This window comes from Tamandua tetradactyla, chromosome 13 (genome assembly GCF_023851605.1).
Source record: "Tamandua tetradactyla isolate mTamTet1 chromosome 13, mTamTet1.pri, whole genome shotgun sequence".
Classification (NCBI taxonomy): Eukaryota; Metazoa; Chordata; class Mammalia; order Pilosa; family Myrmecophagidae; genus Tamandua; species Tamandua tetradactyla.
This window is the reverse complement of record NC_135339.1, coordinates 63,958,590-63,980,630: the sequence shown is the minus strand read 5'-3', so window position 1 is coordinate 63,980,630 and position 22,041 is coordinate 63,958,590. Positions and strand designations below refer to the sequence as shown.

At 49.5% G+C, this 22,041-nt stretch overlaps 1 protein-coding gene and 1 non-coding gene across 4 annotated transcripts; one reads left to right on the top strand and one right to left on the bottom strand.

Annotated features, from left to right (window-relative positions):
• The first annotated feature begins 1,115 nt into the window (after positions 1 to 1,115).
• LDB1 (LIM domain binding 1) lies at positions 1,116 to 14,642 on the top strand. Of its 3 annotated transcripts, none has more exons than XM_077125828.1 (11): positions 1,116 to 1,238; positions 9,606 to 9,708; positions 9,820 to 9,864; positions 9,957 to 10,032; positions 10,129 to 10,231; positions 10,426 to 10,598; positions 11,075 to 11,197; positions 11,433 to 11,516; positions 11,609 to 11,732; positions 11,945 to 12,087; positions 12,756 to 14,642. In XM_077125828.1, exons 1-11 carry the CDS (start codon positions 1,214 to 1,216, stop codon positions 12,984 to 12,986), a joined length of 1,230 nt encoding a protein of 409 aa, XP_076981943.1. In that variant the 5' UTR covers positions 1,116 to 1,213; the 3' UTR covers positions 12,987 to 14,642. The 3 variants fall into 3 exon arrangements, with proteins under 3 accessions (XP_076981943.1, XP_076981941.1, XP_076981942.1); XM_077125826.1 differs by having other exon boundaries at positions 1,138 to 1,238; positions 11,945 to 12,093; XM_077125827.1 differs by lacking the exon at positions 1,116 to 1,238 and adding an exon at positions 6,327 to 6,530 and having other exon boundaries at positions 11,945 to 12,093.
• Positions 14,643 to 17,881: 3,239 nt separating this feature from the next.
• On the bottom strand, positions 17,882 to 17,952 carry LOC143654694 (small nucleolar RNA SNORD112). The gene has a single exon (XR_013161889.1). It is a non-coding gene; the product is annotated as a small nucleolar RNA SNORD112 (small nucleolar RNA).
• Between the last annotated feature and the right edge of the window lie 4,089 nt (positions 17,953 to 22,041).

Below are 22,041 nucleotides of genomic sequence, written 5' to 3'. Positions count from 1 at the left end.
TCGAGGCGCTCACAGGAAAGCAGCCTCCAGCGTGAGGTGGGGTGGAATGGGGGCGAGGCCGGGAAAGGGAGGAAGGGATGAGCGTATCTTACGCGTATCCAGAGCCTGCACAGGGGAAGGACGCCCCCCTCCCCAGTCCAACCTGGTGGCCAATCTGCAGTTCCCTTTACACTCTGCAAAACAAGGGTCACAGATCTCAGGCCCTTAGGCGGCGGAGGGCGGGGACCCCACTTAATTAACCCCTTTAGCTCTAGTCCCAACTGGTTTAGCAGGCAAGAGAAAACTGGTTAATTTAGGGAGAGGGATTGAGGGGTTGCTGCAAGAATTAAGATCATGCCTCCTTTCCCACCCAGGTTGGGATGGGGGCGCGTAACTAGAGGCCTCCAGAGTAAGAGCGTGGTCTCCGCAGGGAGCACAGGCGGAAAAGGAGGGGGTCAGCAGTCCCTTTTCCCTCTCGCAGCGCGGCTAGGGGTTGGAGAGAGAGAGCTACACCTCACCGCCCACGCTGGCTCCGCCTCCCCCAGCCCGAGCTCCCGCTCCTGCTCGTCTACGCTCCCAACCCGGCAGCGCCCTGAGGATAGACACCGAGTATGAGGCTTCGCCTCCTTTCCCTCCCCTTCGCCCTCCCTCTCCGGGGTCTCTGCCTCTGTCTCCTTTTTTAAAAGCTGCGTCACATGCCTGCCATTCCCTGAACGCTCCCAGCCCCTCACAGCCCGCCTGTCCGCCGCGCGGCGCACGCACGTCGTAGTTCTCTACGCGCTCGCCCGGGTCACTTTGACACGGATCTCCCCTCCCACTAGCAGGACAATTAGCATATTAATAAGGCCCAGCCCGGCCCAGCCCGGTTGGGGCTGGAGAGCCGGCGCCTGCGAGAGGGAGGGGGGTGGCCGAGCCGCGGCGGCAGCGGCGGGGAGGGCGGCGGGAGCGCACAGACACGCACACGCGCACACACGGACACACACTCCGGGGACGCACACCCGCGCGCAACACGCAGAGGCAGCTCGCCTTCCTGCCTGGCTTCCTTCCTGTCTGCTCCGCGCCTGACAGGCCCCTCGCTGCAGCCAGGGGCCGCCAGCACCGGGCCGAAGCCGGGTCGGGCGGGTGGCGGGGCCAGCGGGGGCCGCGGGAGGCGGCGGCGGCTCATGCCCGGCCTGTCCCCGCGCGGGGCGGGCACCGTGACTCGGCTGGGCCCCCAGCGGCGGGCGATGTGAAGATGTCAGTAGGCTGTGCCTGCCCTGGTAAGTGGGGCGCGCGCCGCCCGGTCCCTCCCTCCCCAACCTTCCCGATGGACCCCTTACCCCTTGTTTTGCGAGAACTTGTGGGGGGTGCGTCAATGGCATGGGGGAGGTCGGGAGCTGTAAGGGGTATACGGGGTCTCAGTCGGGGTTTGGTTTGCCCCAACTGTGTAAATGCGTATCAGCCCAGAGCACGAGGAGGGGGAGTGGGGGGTAGCTTGTGTGTATGTGTGTGTGTGTGTGTGTGTGGTGGGGGTGGGGGTAATAATTGGGAAAGGGGTTTGGGGGGGCTGAAATTCCCAGAATTCCAGGGTGTTAGCCAATCAGAAGTGACTCTGGACTTTTGACCCCCACCCCCACCCTCAGGTCATCATAGAGTTGTGATTGGCTGGTTTGGGTTGCCCCCTCTTCCCTGATGCCTATTCTCTCTTTCATATTCTGTGACAACTCCTCCCCTAGGCTGTTTTTGGGAACCGTGTTTTGGTGGAGGGATTGGTTGGGGCCCATATCCACCCCCCACACACTGTTGTCAGGGAAGGTTGGCCCTCTGGAGGGACGGGAGGTACTCCTAGAGGGTGCCAGATAATTGCACCTTTGGGTCTGACATCTCTGCTCTAGTGGGAGGGGGAATGTGGCAGCCTCAGGTAGGCTGGAAAATAGAATGGAAAGTTGAGTTGGGAGAGCAGCACTTAATCCCAAAGTGCGAATTTGAGAGAAAACCCAGGCTCAGACCCCTTCCTGCCCCAAAACACATTATCAGCTCCTGCCAGTGATAATAACCTGGCTTTGAATTCTGTCCTGGGAGTGGGAGGTGGGGGCTCTCTACCTTGCTACCAAGAGGACAGCGAGGGGCCACATGACTTGATGGGTAGTCTTCAGAGGGACTCAGAGCACTGTCTATCCCTATTTCCAGGACTTCTGGGTCCTTTAACTGTAGGACCCCATTTCTGTCCCAAGTGGAGTCTGCTTTCTCCTGAATCCAGCCTGGTTTGGACCTCTTTGCCTTCACCAGATGCCCTGTTCTCTGGGAGGCCCATATCCCACAACCAGACCTCCCCCAAAAAAATCCCCAAAGGAAGCTTCCAGTATGGACGCTTCCTTAAAAATCACGTGACCCTGGCAAGCTGGGCTGGGCTGGGCTGGGAACCCACTTAAAGTGTCTGTTGAAACTGATCATTAAGGGCCAGGGGCCCAGAAAAAAATCAGTATTGCCTGAGGGTCTGAAATAGCCAGGAGAGGAGGGGGAAGAGTTGCTAAATTGCAATCCTGGCTGGCCCCATCGCCCCTCCCCTTACCAATTGGTGTGCATGTTTGTGTGTTTGTGTTTTCCTTTATAATTGCCCACATGCGTGTGTTCCCCTTTATGTCCATCCATGCTTTGAGCCCACCCCATGGCCCTAGACCTGCCATCACCACATAGCAGAAACTAAAGCTCTGACAAGACTTCTAAATTCTAGATTCTTGGTTCCCACAAAGAGTGGGTAGGAGGTGGGTAAGGAGGGTTTGTCAGGTTGGAGGTGGATTGGACGTTCATTGGCCCTGAAGTTGGGACAGGATGCGTAAGTCTAGTGGAAGGAAGGAGAAAGTTTCCCCCTCAATTTTTCTGAGAACAGCCGTGAGGTCAGGAAGAGGACTCAGGCCCAGGGGCAAATGTGTTGGGGGGGGGGACAACAACTTCACTCAGTGCCCCAAAAGTCATGTTCCGTTTGTATGTCTGGTGGCCTAGCTATGGGAGAAATGGCAAAAGATGGCTATAGTTGGGGAAGAGGGGGTGTCTTTTTGCTAACTATGAAGAACTATGGCTGACAGATGGAGGGAGGTTAAACTTCAGGGAGACTCACATTGGGAGGGGCTGGAGAATGGTCTGGAGGAGGGGAATGGTAGGAGTTGGGGTGTGGGAGGGGGCCAGACTTGCATGGGTGGGTAGGAACACGTGCTTGAACACAGGGGCATCGTGGTAGCATGTAAGAGTCAAAGTCCATCCCCCCTACTCCCTTGAGCAGCTCTGTCGTGGGGGCCCCTGAGGCACCCTGGTGGGCCACCGGGCCTGCTGCCTGCCTGCCTGAGTCTCTCCTTTGTGCTCTGCTGTCTCCTGGCCCCTCCTCCTCCCCCAGCCCAGCAGAGACAGCACATGCCCCACACATGTGATTGAGGGAAGCCAGAGCATACACAGACCCACACATATGCATATCCAGAAACACCACAAGATACACATATCCGACATACACACACATATACACACACCCAGCTCCCACAGTCCTAGTTGGAGATTCCAAACAGTTTTTGGGACTGAAATGGCCAAGAACAGGGAGAACCTCTGCTAAGGTTCCTCACCCCAGGCGGGATGCCGAGGGGGACCGGGGCCTGTCTGGGGCAGCGTGTGGCTCAGAAGGGTTAACACAGGGAGGAGTAGGGGGAGGGGAGGAAGCAGCAGTGGTGGCGGCTGAGAGCCAGGAGAAGAGGATGGCAGAGCGCCAGGCCAACGGGAGGCCGGGCACAGACAAAGGAAGGGGGGCAGGCACGGTGGAGGCCTGGGTCAGGGAGCCCCAGGGGCCCGGGTAGGGGGTAGTGCTGGTACCTCATCCTGTGGACTGGGCAAACTGTGCCCTGTGGTACCCTACCTCTAGGAGGGTGCTCTGCCTTATCACATTTGTCGTTCTTTGCTGCTCCCTGCTTTCTTTGCTCCCTACCCTCTCCTCACCAATTTTAGGGCCTCCCAACTCAGACTTGTTCTCTTTAGCTGGACCTCCTCTGGGGGAATTAGGGTCAATTCTGAGAAAGGACCACATTTTCTAAAGAAGGGGAACTAGAAGGGGGCCTGTTTTGTACAAAATGCCAGAGTCTTGATACATCTTGGCACTTAGGGGCTCTTCTCCCTCACATTTAGGAGACAGGCTGGGTTGGGATTCTGAGTTCTGAACCTTTGGGCTGGGGACAGAAGCTAAAGCACACATCCAATCCCCCTTCCCATGTGGACAGACATTTTAGATCTGGAGTGACCATTCCTTGGAGGGGGAAGGGAGTAGGAATGGCTGAGCTTATGTAGAGTGAGGTTAGAGGTCCAGGGTTCCAGCTTCAGGCCCTCTCCCACTGTGATCTGTTCAAGTTGAAATAATATTTGGCCCTGTGTATTATAAGGATCCCTTGAGATACTGTGTGTGAATGCACTTTGGGAAGTTTAAAGGCATAAAACAAACAATATCTGTGGGGGAGGAATGTGGTTATCCCAGAATTTGGGAGTCAGTAGGAAAGTTATGTCCTGGTGGTAGGCAGTATGTTGCCAAGTTTGGCTGTATGTCATAGCTTTCCATGTGTTTGTGGATGCTAAGCTATATCATATGGCCAGGCTGTGATGGGGAGTGGTGTGCTGGTTTTCAGGAGTGTGGTTTGTAAGGTGAGTCCCTCTGTAATAAGTGGTCACTGTGTGTATGTGATAGTCTGTCACAAGCTCGGGGTATGATGCAGTTTTGGTGTGTATTTGGTCACGGTACATGTGTGTCATAGGCCCTATTGTGTATGGAGGTCAGGGTCTGATACAGGCTGTGTATGTGTATGTTTCCTAGGTTTGGGTATACTTAGTATATTACAGGTTGCAGTGTGTATACGGTACTGATTTGTGTGAATGTGAGATGTGTTATTTGGTGTGGATGTCATGGGGAAATCCTGTCTTCAGTTGTGTGTGAATATGGAAGGAGGAGTGTAGGGAGTAGAAAGTAGTGACTTAAATTGCAAAAAAAAGTAGGTCTTGCCTGCACATACCACTCCCCCTCCCCACCCCATATGTGTGTGTGTGTGTGTGTGTGTGTGTGTGTGTGTGTGTTTGCACATATCCCATTCCTTTTCCTTTCTGCCCCTGTTGTAGGACTTGGATCACTATCCAAGTTTTAGAAAATACCTCCTCCTTTGGGATGTCCTCACTGATTTGGAAAACAAGCCCTACCCCAGTAACCACATACCCAGGGTTGGTTGGGGAGAAGGACTCAGTAGCAGACAAGGCCCCTTATGGGGACCCTCAGATGGGGATGTTTTTCCTAGCTTTGACAGCCCCTTCCATGATACCCACGTGGTTTTAGTGTGTGTGTGTGTGGGGGGGGGGTTGAAGGGACTTCCTGTTAAGAAGGCTCTGAGTCAGGGCATGGAACTTAGCTGGGTTGGGGGCAGGGAAGCCTGGAGTGTGTCCCTTCCTTCAATCAGTGTTTACAGGCTGAAGTCAGAATGTCTCTCTGTCAAAAATAACCCCCTAGAGCCTCCCCCCAGCTGCTCTGGGATTTCACCAGGGGTTTAAGCTCAGAGTGGCAGTCCAGGCCAGCCTTCAACCTGAGAGATCACAGAGAGGGAGAAATGGGGGGAGGTTTAAGGGGTGGTTGGAAGGTGTTGTGATTCTGTAGGGAAGTAAGCAACGTCCTCCATCCCTGTCTGTGGCTTTAACTCCCCAACTCACCCCTGAGCTCCCCACCTGGAGCTGGAGTGGGGGTCGCATATCGTTCCTGGCCCCCGCAGGCCTCTCCTCCACTTAGGTCTCTCCCTGCCCAATCTGTTCTGTGTGCATCTCTTCGGCTCCTGTCTCTCCCAGTCTCTGTCTCTCTTTTGTTTTTCTCAGCAGTCCCTCCCTCTCCTTCCTCTCCCTCGCAGGGAGGGGGCGGGGCCGGTGGGGCAGCTCCACCCTCCGCCCGCCCTGGGGCCTCATTCTGAGAGAGACTCCGAGAGAGCGAGCGAGGAGGGAGGGAGAGAAAGGGAGGAAAGGAAGGGAGCCGGCGGGCGCTGTGTGTGTCTGTGTGTGTGTGTCTGTGTGTGTGTCTCTGTAAGTGTGCGAGTGAGTGTGAGTGCCAGGCCCCGACTGTCCTGGTGCCCCCAGCAGAGAGGCCCAGTGGCCTGGGGAGGGCGGGCGGGCTGCTTGGAGGCAGAGGCAGCTAGAGGCGGCGGCGGGGAGAGCCGAGGAGGAGGAGGAGGAGAGAGGAAAGAGCGGAGCAGCCATTGTTGAGGGAAACCTTGCAAACAAAGAAAGCTCCGGACTCCCCGCGGCCCCCCGCCCCCCAGGCCGGCCCCCTGGCCTCCGGCCCCCGGCCCGGTGGCCATTGTAACTTTCCCCCCGGGCTGTGGCCGCCGCTAAGCGGCCGAGGCTGTGCGTGTGAGTCTTTGTGCGGCCGGCGGAGTGGAGCTCCCAGCCAGGCCTGCCTGTCCCACTTGAGACATGAGCGGCTGAAGTTGGCCCCCCTTCAGCCTTCACCCTTGCTAGGGCCCCTCTGGGCTTCAAGCCGCTCCCCTCACCTCTCCTGGCTCCCTCAGTTCTCTCAGGTAAGTCTGGGCACCCTGCAAGCCTGTTGGGGGTGGGCGGAAGGTGCTCAGTCTGGCCCAGGCCTTGTATGCTGGCTGGGGAAGCTGTGCCCCGCCTCTCTGAGGCTGGGGACTCTCAGGCCTGTTACCTATGGTCATCCCTAACAGGAAGGAGGCCTGCCCTCAGGTTAGGCTGGTTACCATGGATATGCCCAGCTGGAGGTACCCCCTCAGCCCCAGGATACAACTTCCATCCTGAGAAAACTTTACTAGTTCTCAGCCCCTCCACTGCTCTCCCCTTTCCTAGGGCTCCCAGAATGCTGAGGGGTCAGGGTATGTCTGACTCCAAGGGTGTATGACACATTCCGTACATCCCCACCCTCCAACTTGCCCCCTCTATCCTTGCTGCTGGGGACAGGCAGCAACAGGGACAGATGGTCTGGGTGATGTTCCCTCCCCCCCCTTCTCACTCCCAAGTCCTGATGCTGGGGCTACTGGGAGTTGCCGTGACTGGGAGAGATGCTGAGTTTTGTTTGTGTTCACTTACTGGAGGTGCAAACAGAGGCCCCAGAGCTCTGGGCTTTAGGGCCTCGGTACTATTTTCCCAGCCCCAGCAATGCCTCTCATTTCTTAGAGAAATAAACTGAGGTCCTAGGACTTTTTTTTCTTTTCAGAATTGGAGAGGAACCCAAGTGTCCTGCTTCCCTTCTCTTTAGGGTCTTGAGCAAATACATTTCTTCAGGTGTCCCTAAAGGGGACAGAGGCAATTTGCTTTGGTGGGAAGGGCAGCACGGTTGGGAACAAGGGCCACGTCTGAGAATCTAGACTCTGAGATTCATTGCCCAGGCTTGGCCTCTGATGGTCTGTGTGATCTTTGGCTTCCTGTGTGGCCTTAGTCTACCTCTCTGGAGTGTAGAGTCTGGGGGTGGGGTGACATCTGTCTCTGTCCTGAAAACACAGGCTCATTCAGTCCAGGCTGGCACTTGAAGGCTGTGTATGTTGTGCAGCGCACATGTGGATGTGGCCCATGAGAGCTCATGCACGGGTTGGGGGCCTGTTGCGGGCACCCTGATCCTGCCTGCAGTTGTTGGGTTCTAGCCCTGGTTAGGCGTGTTGGGGCAAGCTAAGGGTGGAAGCCTGCTAGGCAGGATGAGGCTCACACATGTGTGGGCACACACAGACTCTGACTCTTGGCACCTTCAGAGACTGTCAGTGTGGGCCCCTCTGGGAACCTCCTTTTGCCCACATTGTGAGGAGGGGGCCCTGGGGAGAGAATTAAATGACACATGTTGGCACGGGGTCTTCCTTTGTCTCTTCCCCCAAGGAACACAGAGGGGAGGCTCTGATGCAGCTACCCTTCCAATGCTACCAAGTTTGGGGGACCTGAAGAAATAGATATGGCTGGGGTCAGGACCTTTGAGGCTGTGCTTCTGTTTCCCCTGCTATCTGATGGGGAAGGGCAAAACAGAGTTGTGGAGGTACCTGGCTTATACTCAACTATGAATTACCATACTTTCATCAGGGAATGGTACCCCAGGAACTGTGTGTCATTGAGCAAGGGGCAAAAGGGAACACATGCACACTCCCAAACACACACACAAGCAAAGATCCTTGCCTCGTAGACTGGGTGGGCCCCTCACGATGCCCTCCTGGAACACAGCCTCATTTTTAGGCTCCTTCCCAGGCCTCCTGTTTTCCATTTGTGAGCAGGGTGGGATTCAGTGGAGTCTCATCTACCTCCCTTCTGTGCTGCATGTCTCTGAAGAGAAAAAAGGTTGAGGCTTTGGGTTTCTGATTTAGAGACAATACCCTAACCATACTGGGTGTGGGGGAGGGGGCTGGGCTGATAAGGGAGTGGCAGTTGGTGGAGGAGGCAGAAGGTCCTACTGGTTATCTGGTGGGCGGCACCCAACAGGCACCCACCCCCCTTTATCTTTCTGTCCCCTGCCCTCCTGAGACTGTGGGGGAGGGCAGGGAGTTGGCAGAGCTCCCCTCCCCCAAACTTGGTCTCTGGGGGCAATGGAAGTGTTAGGAGGTAGAAATACTACAGGATATGGGAATCAGAATATCTAGACTCAAGTCCTAGCTCCACTGTTACCAGCTCTGATCTTGGCCAAGTCCCTTTGAGCATTCAGTTGCTTCATCTGCAAAATGGGAATAATGTTAAAGTCAACCCTGCTACCTCACAAGCTTATGATGATTGAATAAGAAAGTATAGATAAAAGGGGGAGTTATCAAAATTAATTTTCAGTGGCTGAGATATCTGAGAGTCAAGAGGTTATCCTGGAGGTTAGTCTTATACATTATATAGAGATCCGTTTTTAGTTTATGATATATTGGAGTGGCTGGAGGAAAGTACCTGAAACTGTTGAGCTGTATTCCAGTAGCCTTGATTCTTGAAGACTATTGTATAAAGATATAATTTTTACAATGTGACTGTGTGATTTTGAAAACCTTGTGTCTGATGCTCCTTTTATCGAGGGTATAGACAGATGAATAAAAAATTATGGATAAAAATAAATAAATAATAGAGGTGAGAAAAGGTAAAATAAATTGAGTAGATAGAAATACTAGTGGTCGATGAGAGGAAGGGGTAAGGTGTATGGTATGAGTGTTTTTGTTTTTATTTTCTGGAGTGATGCAAATGTTCTAAAAAATGATTGTGGTGATGAATACACAATCATGTGATGTTATTGTGAGCCATTGATTGTACATCGTGTATGGAATGTATATGTGTGAAGATTTGTCAATAAAAAGGTTTTTTTAAAAATTAGATTCTAATGTTTGGATAATATTCTCCTTCTGTGGTATAGACATTTCCCACCTTCAGTTTCTCTTCTGACATCCAGAGCTCAGCCAAATAAAGAAAGTGGGTCTTGGGTGTGGGGTGGGATCAGAACTAAATACTCCTACCTCCTTAATAAAGCAAGATTGGGGCCAGGTTTAGAAGCAGAGATAGGTGTTCCCAGGGGTAGCCCCCCTGCTGTAATCAGACTTAGAGAGACCTGTAAGACCAGTCATTGTCCACATAGTCTAGCAGGCTTCCAGAAGAGTTCCTGAAGACAGGCTCAGGGGACACCTTCCTTTCCCTTCTAGGTTGTTCCTCAAAGTCATTCAAGCTGTACTCACCGAAGGAGCCCCCGAACGGCAACGCCTTCCCCCCCTTCCATCCCGGCACCATGCTGGATCGGGATGTGGGGTGAGTCTTTGCCCACTTCCTAGCTCTTTCTCCCTGCCTAGAAAGGGGAGGGAGTGATCCCCCCATAATTTGTCTTCCACTCCCATTCTCATAGCCTCTTCCCTTATACAGCCCAACTCCCATGTACCCGCCTACATATTTGGAGCCTGGGATTGGGTAAGTGGAGTTGACTTGGGAGGGAGGAGGAGGTGGGGCTGGGAAGGTGGGGGTGTTCTGTTCCTTTTCACCTTCTTCCTTCACTCTCCCAGGAGGCACACACCGTATGGCAACCAAACTGACTACAGAATATTCGAGCTTAACAAACGGCTTCAGAACTGGACAGAGGTATGGCCAAAGGAAAATAAGCTGGGAGGGGCAGGGCCATCTGGGCACCCCTGTGGAAAGTCTTGTGACAACACCACCCCTGCCCGTGATCCCCAGGAGTGTGACAATCTCTGGTGGGATGCTTTCACGACTGAATTCTTTGAGGATGATGCCATGTTAACCATCACTTTCTGCCTGGAGGATGGACCAAAGAGATATAGTAAGTGGCCTTTGGGTGTCCCTCGTGGGCCTGGGCTTCTTGTCAGTCCGCTATGAGAGTACACACCTCCTGTGTACTTCTAAGGACTGGGGATATATACTAAGGACTGTGGATCTGTCTTGGCAGGGGCTCAGGCATCTGTCTGGGCCCTTTTGAGGTCCATCTGTTCTGAAGAGTTTGTCCCATCTCTGCAGCCATTGGCCGGACCTTGATCCCACGCTACTTCCGCAGCATCTTTGAGGGGGGTGCTACAGAGCTGTACTATGTGCTTAAGCACCCCAAGGAGGCATTCCACAGCAACTTTGTGTCCCTCGACTGTGACCAGGGCAGCATGGTGACCCAGCATGGCAAACCCATGTTCACCCAGGTCAGCACCCCAGCTGGAGGTGGAAGAGCAAGGCACCTGGGATTGTTTCCACTCCCCTCTCCCCATATATACCCACAGCTGTCTCCCAGAGAGGGACAATGGAGAAGTATTAAAATGAGAAGTGAGGGCAGGTATGCTGCAACATGCTACAAGCATTTATTGAGAACCTAATTTGTGTAAGACAGTTTTCTGGGCACCATGGGTACACCAGGTGAATAAGAATCTTTCCTTACTGAGCTTATAGTAGATGGGTGTGTTACTAGCCACGTGGAGAAAGGACAAAGACTGTTAAGCATTTCCCCTGTGTATATATATGTGTGTGTATAAGAGTCAGGGGTGTGGCAGGTATATGGGGGGAGGGACTGCTGTGACAATTAGGTACCCAGATTTGTATGCAGGTGGCAGAAGTTGTGAGCAAGTGGGAGAGAATTGTAACAGGTACACTTTCAGGTATGTTGAGACAAGCTTGTCCTCAGGTGTGTGTCGAGGGCCGGTTGTACCTGGAGTTCATGTTTGACGACATGATGCGTATAAAGACGTGGCACTTCAGCATCCGGCAGCACCGAGAGCTCATCCCCCGCAGCATCCTTGCCATGCATGTAAGTTGCGGGCAGAACCCAAGAAGCAAGGGTGAGGGTCAGCAGTGGGGAGGGTGGAACAAGGTCTGCGTTTCCTGTGACCTTAGATGAAGGGTTAGGATTTCTTCATCTGAAAAATGGGTTTAATAATAGCCTCTGCCCCTTTCTGTTCTAGGAATGTCATGATACTCAAGTGATAGGCTAGGTAAGCAGGTGAAACCCAGGTGCCAATATTCTTGTCTTTCTTCCTCTTTAGGCCCAGGACCCCCAGATGCTGGATCAGCTCTCCAAAAACATTACCCGATGTGGGCTGTCTAATTCCACTCTCAACTACCTCCGAGTAAGTCTCTGATCCCCTGGTTTCTGCCCTGTCCCATTTGGTCTCAGTTCCATGTCTCTTCCCTGATGCCCACCTCTTGCTCTACCCCCCAGCTCTGTGTGATACTCGAGCCCATGCAAGAGCTCATGTCCCGCCACAAGACCTACAGCCTCAGCCCTCGCGACTGCCTCAAGACCTGCCTTTTCCAGAAGTGGCAGCGCATGGTAGCACCACCAGGTGAGTGCCTTGCACCTGTACCTGCTCCTACCAGGATCTGACACTGCTCCCCAAGACTGTATCTCCATCTCTTCATGAAGCTCCCCTTGCCCTTTCCTTGCTTCCAAGTCTGCAAGATTGAGACCAGGGTAGGCTCAGATGCCTTAGGAGCCAGATTGGAGTATGGGGGGCCCAAAGCCCTCTCCCATTTGAGTCTCCTTTGTCTGACACAGCGGAGCCTGCACGGCAGCAGCCCAGCAAACGGCGGAAACGGAAGATGTCAGGGGGCAGCACTATGAGCTCGGGGGGCGGCAATACCAATAACAGCAACAGCAAGAAGAAGAGCCCAGCCAGCACCTTCGCCCTCTCCAGCCAGGTACCTGTAAGCATCTCGGCTTTCTTCTCTCTTCTGGGCTACCCCACTGCTGACCCCTGACCCCTGTCCCAGTCTGATCTCACTAGCAGGCATAGAAGCGGACGGTTTTTCCCAATATACTCTGCCAGTGTGGGGTGGGTGACTCCTGTTACTGATGAGAGAGATCTGATCAGTCACATGCATGGCTGTGGTTGCATAGGCTCAGCCACAGGAACATAGGATGTAAAGGAGGAAGACAACCATGAGAACATAACGGACGTTCAGGACAGACAGCTTGTGGGTACACTGACTATCAGAGAGCGATACACTGACACTGTAATAGAGGAACTCACAGTCTTGAATGTTTGTGGATCTGGAACAGACGTGTTTTTCATCTGCTCCCTCTCTTACATGTGGACAGAAGTTTAGGAGACCCCTAAAATTTAGGGAGATAGGCTAGAAGCTAGGGGAATAGATTGTCCTCTCCCAGAATCTATTGGGCATGGGCTTCAGTGGGAAGGATTCCAGGAGCTGAGGGTGTCAGAGGAGTTAGGGTTTTAAATTTGGGGCTGAGGAGGGGGTGGGGCATTGAGCTTCCAGGGTGGGTATTGGGGCACTGGGGGTGTCTGCCACCTTGGGCCGGGCGAGCCCCTGCCCCGATTATGTTTGGGGACCTCCGCCACTCTCAGGATGTGATGGTGGTGGGGGAGCCCACCCTGATGGGCGGGGAGTTCGGGGACGAGGACGAGAGGCTCATCACCCGGCTGGAGAACACCCAGTTTGACGCGGCCAACGGCATTGACGACGAGGACAGCTTTAACAACTCCCCCGCACTGGGCGCCAACAGCCCCTGGAACAGCAAGCCTCCGTCCAGCCAAGAAAGCAAATCGGAGAACCCCACCTCACAGGCTTCCCAGTAAAGACCGGCCATGTCCACCCAGCTCTGCCTGCCTGCCCCACCCCTCACAGCCCCAGGGAGCAGAAGACAGAATTAAGAGACTGAACATCTAAAATGAGCAGCCTCCATCTACCCACTTCAGGGAGGAACTGGACTTACTGGGGGCAGGTGCCAAGATTTGCCCCCCAGTGGCCCTGGGCTGGGCCTGGCCTCTCTGCAGAGCCTTTTGGGGGAAGGGGGAATTCGTGGATATCCATATGGATTCTGGCCTCTAAGAAATGACGTGACCACCCCCACCCCTCAGGGCATTTGCCGCCATCCTCACCCCAGGTTCTGGGTTCCCCATCCTCCTGACTCTACCCCCTTAAAGCTTAGGGTTGTCTGTACCCACAACCCCTAGGAACTTAAAGTTATGGGGCTTGTTTGAGTGCCCCTCCCCTAAGCCCTCCCCATTGGTGGCTGGTAGTAGAGGGGTAAAGCTCTGGGCTTCTCCCTTCTGCCACCTATCCCAGCTCCAAGTTTTTTTTAAAAAATAATATTATTAAAAATGTAAGTTTTAAAAAAAACATCTTGTTTCCCCTACCTTCTCCCTAATAAAAGTCCAACTACCTCCCCACTCCTGACAGATGGAGGGGCCTAGGTCCAATGGGTGTGACAGTGGGGGGTTGCTGGTTATATAATACCATTTTATACAGTTTGAGAGCTTCAGACCAAGGAGACACTTTGCCATCTCTCTTCCCTTTTCCTTTGGGGTGACTGGAGTTGGGGAAGGCATGCCATGGATTAGGGAGGCCATTCATGGCCACACCTATCCCCCTTTCTGACAACTCCACACTGTTTCTCTGTCGCCCCATCCTCCAGGACTCTGGCCTGCCCTCCTAGTGCTTGTGATTCCCTCTATCCCAGCCCCCAATCTTCCCCCCACCCCCATGGTGTGTATATTCTTTACAAGTCCTCCACTAGAGCAGCTGTCTTGGGTGGGGGAAGGGGGAGGCTGGGGGAAGCTCCTTCCTTTAGGGAGTGTGGTGGGCAAGGAGCCTTGTTTGTCACTGTGTTTGTTTTGTCTCTGTTGAACAGGCTTAGGATGGGGGAGGGGCTCACCCACTCTCCTCCAGGACCTTCCTCCCCCAACCCTCAAACTGCATATCCAGTCCTACTCTGCCCTCCACAGAGGGGAAGGAGCCACTAAGGGCCTCCCAGCTCTATGCCCACCAGGAAGAAGTAGGACCTTATTCCTCCCCGCCTCCCAGCTGAAATAGAATTTTCATCTCCTAATTCCCCCTGACCCTTCTTCCTCATAAAAGGGAGGAGGTGGCAGCAAGGAACCTCGGCTCCATTTCGTAGATGGACACATGAAGGAGGCTCAGGACCCAGGATGAGGCTGAGAGCAGGGTTCCATGAGTCTAGACCCAGCTGTGTGGCTTTCCTGCCTTTTCCTGTGGTCAGTTCCAGAAGTGTTGGCACCACCTGTTTCCCCACTCCCCTTCTGGATTCTGAGGTTCCCTTCACCTTGTTTCTTCCACTCCAGCTGCCACTGTTGAAAGGGTATTCTGTCAGGAGCTGAGGGAAGGGGTGGGGAAAATGGATGTTCCACTCCAACGGTAATGCCTTTTTCTTTGGGGGTGGGGCTATTTGAGTCATGTATGGTACTGATCAATAAAGATACTTTTCAGTTTGAGAGCGTCCAGATTGGTCATTGATGCCCAATACTGACTTGACTCGGTTCAAATCATTCTCCCTCCACCCACTTCCTGTGAAATTCCTAAAACCAATTATTGGGTCGGGGGTGTGAAATTGGGTTTGTGAATTTCCCTTCCCTCTCCTCTCACAGTTCCCCTCATTCTTCAGGTGTTGCTCCTGATTCACCCATCTGCCCCATCATAAAAAGCCACCTAAAGTTTGCCTCCAGGTGTTCTAGTCTGGCCCCATCTTCCTCAGAAGTTGTTTTTTTTGCATCAGAATTTATCCTCTAGGAATATCACTCCAGGTATTAACAGCTCTAGATTAGCTGTCCAGGGAGGAGTTGGGGGAGGGGTTCTTCCCAATTCACAGTGTGGGTTGGGGGAGCTTGCCCAGTTAGAATGCCTAGGAGACTGTCATATTTGTCAGTAAAATTCTTACCAAGCCTACCAGCCTGCTGAGATACATGAACTAGTCTCCTCTGATGCTTAAGTCCCTGGGTAGGAGATTAAGAGAATAGGAGAATTGTTTATCTCCTTGTTGAATACAGATGGTGACACTGAGGGAGGAGTGGACTATAACCAAGGGCTGTTGCTAGGGCATAGCCTGAAGCCCCATAGAAAGATGGAAGTCTAAAAGGTTACTAGGAGGAGGAATAGGGCACTTTTCAGATTCTAGGTAGTTATTCCCCACCATGTCTGTACCTTCACCTCTTTCAGATCTGGTCCCCCACCATCAGAAAAGACTGACATGGTATAACCTGCTGTGGGTTGGAGAGGGGGTCTTAGTACCCAGCAAACCCATTCCCCAGACTCCCTGATTTTCATCCCAGTCAGGGGAAGCTGAAGCCTCAGACCATCTCATCACTGGGGTCACTCTTGAGCTGGAGTTAAGTGGCCTGTGAGACACACATGCACCAGCTAGCTTAAAGGAAAAGGAAAGAAGGTTGCACAAGCTACCCTCCCCCTCTTCAGTCTAGGCAGTTACTTAGCCCTGCCTGGCTGTCAGCCCAGTTCATCCCCACAACCCCAGTGCCACGTAAGACCCCAAGGCCTGCATTTGCATACACACAAACACACCCCCCACCCCTCCCTCCTCCTGTGCAGACCTGGCCTGACTGAAGAACATTTACCAGCCAGTTGCTACCACTAACTCACCCTGGGAGTGCTGGGTATCACCCACAGTGAGTCTGTCGAACTAGGTGTATGTCTGACCTTTTTGCCTGTGTGTGTGTCGGTGGGTATATGTGTGCTGCTGAGTTGGATTTGAGTTATGTAAGTTTGTGTGTGGGCATGTATATGCATACATTTATGTATATGTCTGTTGGTCAATTCATTCTTTCACCTCATATTCATTGAGCTCTCTTGGGGTGCTAGGTATAATTATAGGTGCTAAGGATATGGTGTTGAACAAAAGAGAAGGTGTGACTGCTGGGTGTGAGTAGGATTCTAAAGCACCTACTTGAAGACGTATTGTGAAATGCATGGCTTGGCGGTATGGCTGTGCTAAGGTCATGGGACTGCCTGGGCAGTGTTGTGTGAATGAGTTAACATCCTTTGCAGGTTAACGTCCTTTGTGTGTATGTTGTAGGGATAGTCATCAGAAAGCTATAGATTATCAGCCCAGGCCTGGAGACTCCCTTTCCTGCTTAGGGAAAAGGGGGTGACCAGAGGGACAGGGGACCCCACGACCTGAACTCAGGGAACCAGCTGCTTCTGGAGCCCTAGATCTGTTTCCTCCCATTTGCCTTTAGCAGCTACTTGGAAGGTTTTTAGTTAAAGAGGGGTTGCTGGGGTGGGAGAAGACACCCCCTCCCCAGGGTCCCAGCTACTTCCCTAGGACCCTTAGTGTCTAGTCCAGCACAACTTCCAGTCGCCTCTTTTGTAACCTTAGCCTAGTCAGGTCTGACCTCTAATTCCTTTCCCAGCAGTAGAACCTCAATCCAGCCAATCCAGCCCAGCCCAGCCCAGTCCAGCCTGACCTTAATCCACTTTTCTGAAGGTGAGAAGTTTCGGTGCCAAACTTCGAAACAGAAGTTAAGCTGCCTTCCCAGAGCCTCCTGTGTTCCTTTTTCACAAAGTAGAGCCTTATCTTGGGGGTTGATAGAATCCCCAAGTTGAGGAGATAGTAGAGAAGAGGGTAAGGGGTTAGGAGTTAAAGTCTGGATGAAGAAGGGAAGGGCAAAGATGACAGGGAGATGAGGGGCAGGAGATGCTGAGGTTGGCCCAGGTGTGCTCTGGGCCAGGCTAACAGGAAGGCAGATGTAAATAGAAGTTCAGAGTCAGTGGCCCACTAGTTTCAGGCTGGATTCAAAGATGCTGGCTCTGTCCCTGCTGGCCCTGGCTTTCTGGCATCCAGGATGCTTAAAATAACTGTCCCCCAGATTGTCATACTCTCATTCTTTCAGGGCCCACCTCTGGGGTTCCCCCTTAACCACCACTCTCATGTCTTCACTGAAGATGGGACAGGAAATGATTGGGGGGAAGACTATATACCCTGCAGTTCTCAACCAGGGGGGAGTGGGAAGCTGAATAGGAGTGGAAACAGACCCATTCTCCCAGGCTCCTATTCCAGCCTCCAGAGGAGACCCGCTTTTCTGCCTATTCTGGAACCCTTTTCTGAAGTAGCTAAACTTTGACTTAATCTCCCCCCTCCCTGTTGTCCCACCTCTGTGCTACGTGCTCACCTCTCTAGGAGGAGAACCTAGGGACAGTCCCTGAAAAGTCCTAGAGAAGGTTGGTGGAGAAGAATCTTTTCCATATTATCCCCAACCAAATAAGACTCTTTGGAGGAGATAGGCATACTTTTCTCTTTTTTTTTTTTTTTTTTTATTGTGCTAACATAATATATACCACAATATTTCCCATTTTAGTCGCTTTCAAGTATACAATTCAGTGGTGTTAATTACATTCACAATGTTTGCTACCATCACCACTATCAATTACCAAAACTCTTTGATCACCCCAAACAAACTGTACAGTTTAAGCATTAACTCCTCATTCTTCTCACCCCACCTATAATCTACTTTCTCTATGTAATTCCATATTCTAGTTAACTCACATAAGTGATATCATACAAAATTTGTCCTTTTGTGTCTTATTTATTTCATTCAATATGATGTCTTCAAGGTCCATCCGTGTTTTAGCATGCATCAGACCTTCATTCTTTTTTATAGCTGAATAGGATTCCAATTGATATATACTGCATTTTGTTTGTCCATTTTCCTCTCTTTATTTTAATGAACCTCAGGTACACAGAACTAGATTAATCATAACCTTGGTTCATGACACAGTCTCATCATTGTTCCATGCACAGCACACATTTATTTACTCGTAATACTGTCATAAAAACTCATAAAAATGAAAGATAGGATTTGGCAATAAGGGAATCTAGCTATGTGGTCCATCCCCATCCCATCTCACTAAAGGTACCATCATTCCCTTGCTTTCCTTTTTATATAGTTTTATCTCAGTTATATATATTCCTAAAATTTTATATTTAATTTTTTTTTTACTTATTTTCTTATCTTGTTATAAAGGAATCCTGCTGTGTGTAATTTTAAAAATATATCTTTATTGACAAATCTTCACACACAGTCCATACATGGTGTACAATCAGTGGCTCACATCATCACATAGTTATGTATTCATCAACATGATCATTTTTTAGAACATTTGTATCACCCCAGAAAAAGAAAGAAAAAGAAAAGTACACATACATACCATACACCTTACCCCCTCCCTCTCATTGACCATTAGTATTGCTATCTACCCAATTTATTTTACCCCTTATCCCTCCTATTATTTATTTATTTTATCCATAATTGTTTACTTGTCTGTCCATACCCTGGAAAAAGGAGCATCAGACCCAAGGTTTCACAATCACACAGTCACATAACATTATATCTTTTGTATGTCATTTTGGGGGCTTATAATTTTCACTTATTGGTTTGCTAAGATTCATATTGTTATTTATTGCTGCAGTTCATTTATATTGAGGGCTATATAATACAGGCATACCTTGGAGATATTGCAGGTTCAGTCACACACCACTACAAAAAAGTGAGGATCACAGCAAAACAAGTCACACACATTTTTGGTTTCCCGGTACATATGAAAATTAGGCTTATGCTCTACTGTTGGCTATTAAGTGTGCAATAGCATTATGCAAAAAAAAAAAGTGCTTGCCTCAATTAAAATACTTTATTGCTAAAAAGTGCATCTTCTTCCAGTAGAAAGCTGCTTCATATACATTGAAAATCTGATGTTCAGTGCAGCCACCTTAATCAACCAATTATCTTAGCTAGATCTTCTGAATAACTTTTCTGCTTTACCTTGCACTTTTATATTATGGAGAGAGCTTATTTCCTTAAACCTCATGATCCAACCTCTGCTAGCTTCAAACTTCACCTGAAGCTTCCTCACCAATCTCAGCTTTCATAGAATTGAACAGAGGTACAGCCTTGCTCTGGATTAGGCTTTGGCTTAAGGTAATGCTATGGCTGCCTTGATCTCCTGTTTGGACCACTAAAACTTTCTATCAGCAATAAGGTTGTTTCACTTTCTGATCATTTGTGTGTTCAATGAAGTAGCACTTTTAATTTCCTTCAAGAACTTTTCCTTTACATTCACAACTTTAGCACAAGAGGCCTAGCTATTGGCTGATCTAGGCTTTCTACATGCCTTCTTCACCAAGCTTAATCATTTCTAGCTTTTGATTTCAAGTGAGGGAATGGCAACTCTTCCTTTCACTTCAACACTTAGAGGCCAATATAGGGTTATTAATTGCCTTAATTGCCTTAATTTCAATATTGTTGTGTCTCAGGAAATAGGAAGGCCCGAGGAGCATGGAGCAGGGGAAAGGCCAGTCAGTGGAGCAGTCAGAACACACACATTTATCGTTGAATTCACCATGTCATATGGGTGCAGTTCATGGTGCCCCAAAACAATGACAATAGTAACAGCAAATATCAGAGATCACAAAGCACCATAACAGATAGGATAAAAATTGAAGAAGTTTGAAATATTGTGAGAATTACCAAAACATGACACAGAAACTTTGTGTTTCAAAATATTATGTAGAAACGCAAAGTGAGCACATGCTTTTGGAAAAATGGTGCCAGTAGACTTGCTTGAGGCAGGATTGCCACAAACCTTCAATTTGTAAAAGGCGTGTGTTTAGTGTGATAAAAAAAAAAAAGTAAACTGCAATAAAACAAGGTATGCCTGTATGTAGTAGGAGTAGAGTTGCCAGGTCCTATGGTAACTATATTTAATTTTCGAAGAAATGCTGGACTGTTTTCCAAAGCCTGCACCATTTTACATTCCTACCAGCATTGAATGAGGGTTCTAATTTCTCCATATCCTCACCAACACTTGTTATTATCTGATTATAGTCATCCTGGTGGGTATTAAGTGGCGTCTCATTATACTTTTGATTTGCATTTCCCTGATGACTAATGATGTTGAGCATTATCTTTTTATGTAATTATTGGTGACTTATATATCTTCTTTAGAGAAATTATTCAGGTCATTTTTCCATTTTTATTTGGGTTATCTTTTTATTACTGAGCTGAAAGGATTATTATATGTCTCTAGATAGGTCTCTTAATAGATATATGATTTGCAAATATTTCCTCCCATTATTTTCATTTTCTTTATGTTGTCCTTTGAAACATAAAAGCTTTTACTTTTTTTTTTTTTTCATGGGCAGGCACCAGGTACTGAACCTGGGCGTCTGGCATGTCAGGCAAGAACTCTGCCTGCTGCGCCACAGTGGCCTGCCCTAAAGTTTTCACATTTGATGAAGTCCAAATTGTCCTTTTTTCTTTTGTGGACTGTGACTTTGGTGAACTTAGCAGCTCGTTATTGAAGCATAATATACAGAAAACTCCACCTGGCATACATGTACAACTTGACAAATTTTCTCAAACTTAACACTGTTAGTAACCAGTACTGCTACCAAGAAGCAAAACATTATCAGCACCCCAGAAGCCCTCCTTTTACCCCTTTCTGATAATTTTTTCCTCTCAAGAGTAACTACTGTCCTAGTTTTAAACATCCTTATTAGTTTTGCTTGTTTTGATATATATAAATGGAATCATATTAAAGGGGTAAAGAGTTTTCAATGATGTTACCCAATCTTGGGAAGGATTTAAAGAGACTAGGTAGAATATCATACCCTTCAAGTAAGCTAGTCTCTCAGAAAAGCAACTTGTATTAATGTTCACAATCTTTGAAACAGTGACTCCATTTCTTGGAATCACAGCATTACTTAAAATATAGAAAATTTAGAAACTTCAGAAAAGCTTTGGAGAGGAGAATAGCTTAGTAAACTATGGGACATCCTAACAATGAAATGTTACATAGCCATCAGAATACTTACCAGTAGGTTAAAAAAATGTAGAAAAAACACTTATGATAAAGGTTAATTGAGAAGTGGGATAAAAGATTCTCATAAAAAGTGACTACAATTATGTAAAAGGGTGTACACATAGGAAAAATATAGATGGAAAGAAAGTATAATGGTGGTAATAAGATAATTGGACTCTAGGTCAATTTTCTTTTTCCTCATTGCCAGTTTCCAAATTTCCTTTAATGTACTCATACTGCCTTTATAATAACAAATTCTCCACATAAAAAAGAAAGATTTTAGGTGGGAAGTAATAAAGACCTAAATTAGAGCATTTGTGGTTGGAGTGGAGAAAGAAAGAGGGGAAAGGACACAATTTGGCTGCTTACTGAATATAGGAGAGTGGGTGGGAAAGATGGAAGGCAATACTGAGGTTTGGAAGATGTGGGAAGACACTGGTGCCATAACTAAAATTGAGAACCCCTGGAGGAATTCCAGCACAGTGGTTTAGAACAAGGGCTTTTGTGATAGATGGCACATTTTGAATCCTGGAAAAATGACTTACTAGCTGGGTGACCCTGACCAATCTGTTTAACCTCTCTGAACCTGTTCCCTCATTTCTAAAATGGGGATAATAGTAGCCTTTTTCTTATAGGGTTGTTAGTATGATCAACTGATAAAGAGAGTTTAGAATGGCACAAAAGAAGCTTTCAGTAAAGTTTAGCTATTATGATGTGCCCAGTAGCCCTGGAAGATCAGAAGCTAGGACTTCTCTGTCCCCAGCCATCTGTCAGACTAGAAATAGTCCCTTCAGTCCTGCTCCTCCAAACAGTTCATTGCTGGGACTTTGCCCAGGGGATGCTCTGAATCCCACAGAAATGGGAGTGGATGGGACTCTAAAGTGGGATGTGTGGGAAGACTGGTGTTCTGGAAATGGGTTAGGAGCTAGGGACTAGAAAATTGCAAATTAAGTGGGTTAGTCTAATAGCAAAGCAGAGAGGCCCTGAGAGACACCCCATTGGAGCTATCTTGCCCATGTCAATTAT

Excerpts from the sequence above, each read along its gene's own strand:
- LDB1 (XM_077125826.1), top strand. The coding sequence starts at position 1,214 with ATGTCAGTAGGCTGTGCCTGCCCTG. Across the intron at positions 11,198-11,432 it reads GCAGCATCCTTGCCATGCAT|GCCCAGGACCCCCAGATGCT; the intron begins GTAAGTTGCGGG and ends CTTCCTCTTTAG. Across the intron at positions 11,733-11,944 it reads GCGCATGGTAGCACCACCAG|CGGAGCCTGCACGGCAGCAG; the intron begins GTGAGTGCCTTG and ends TGTCTGACACAG.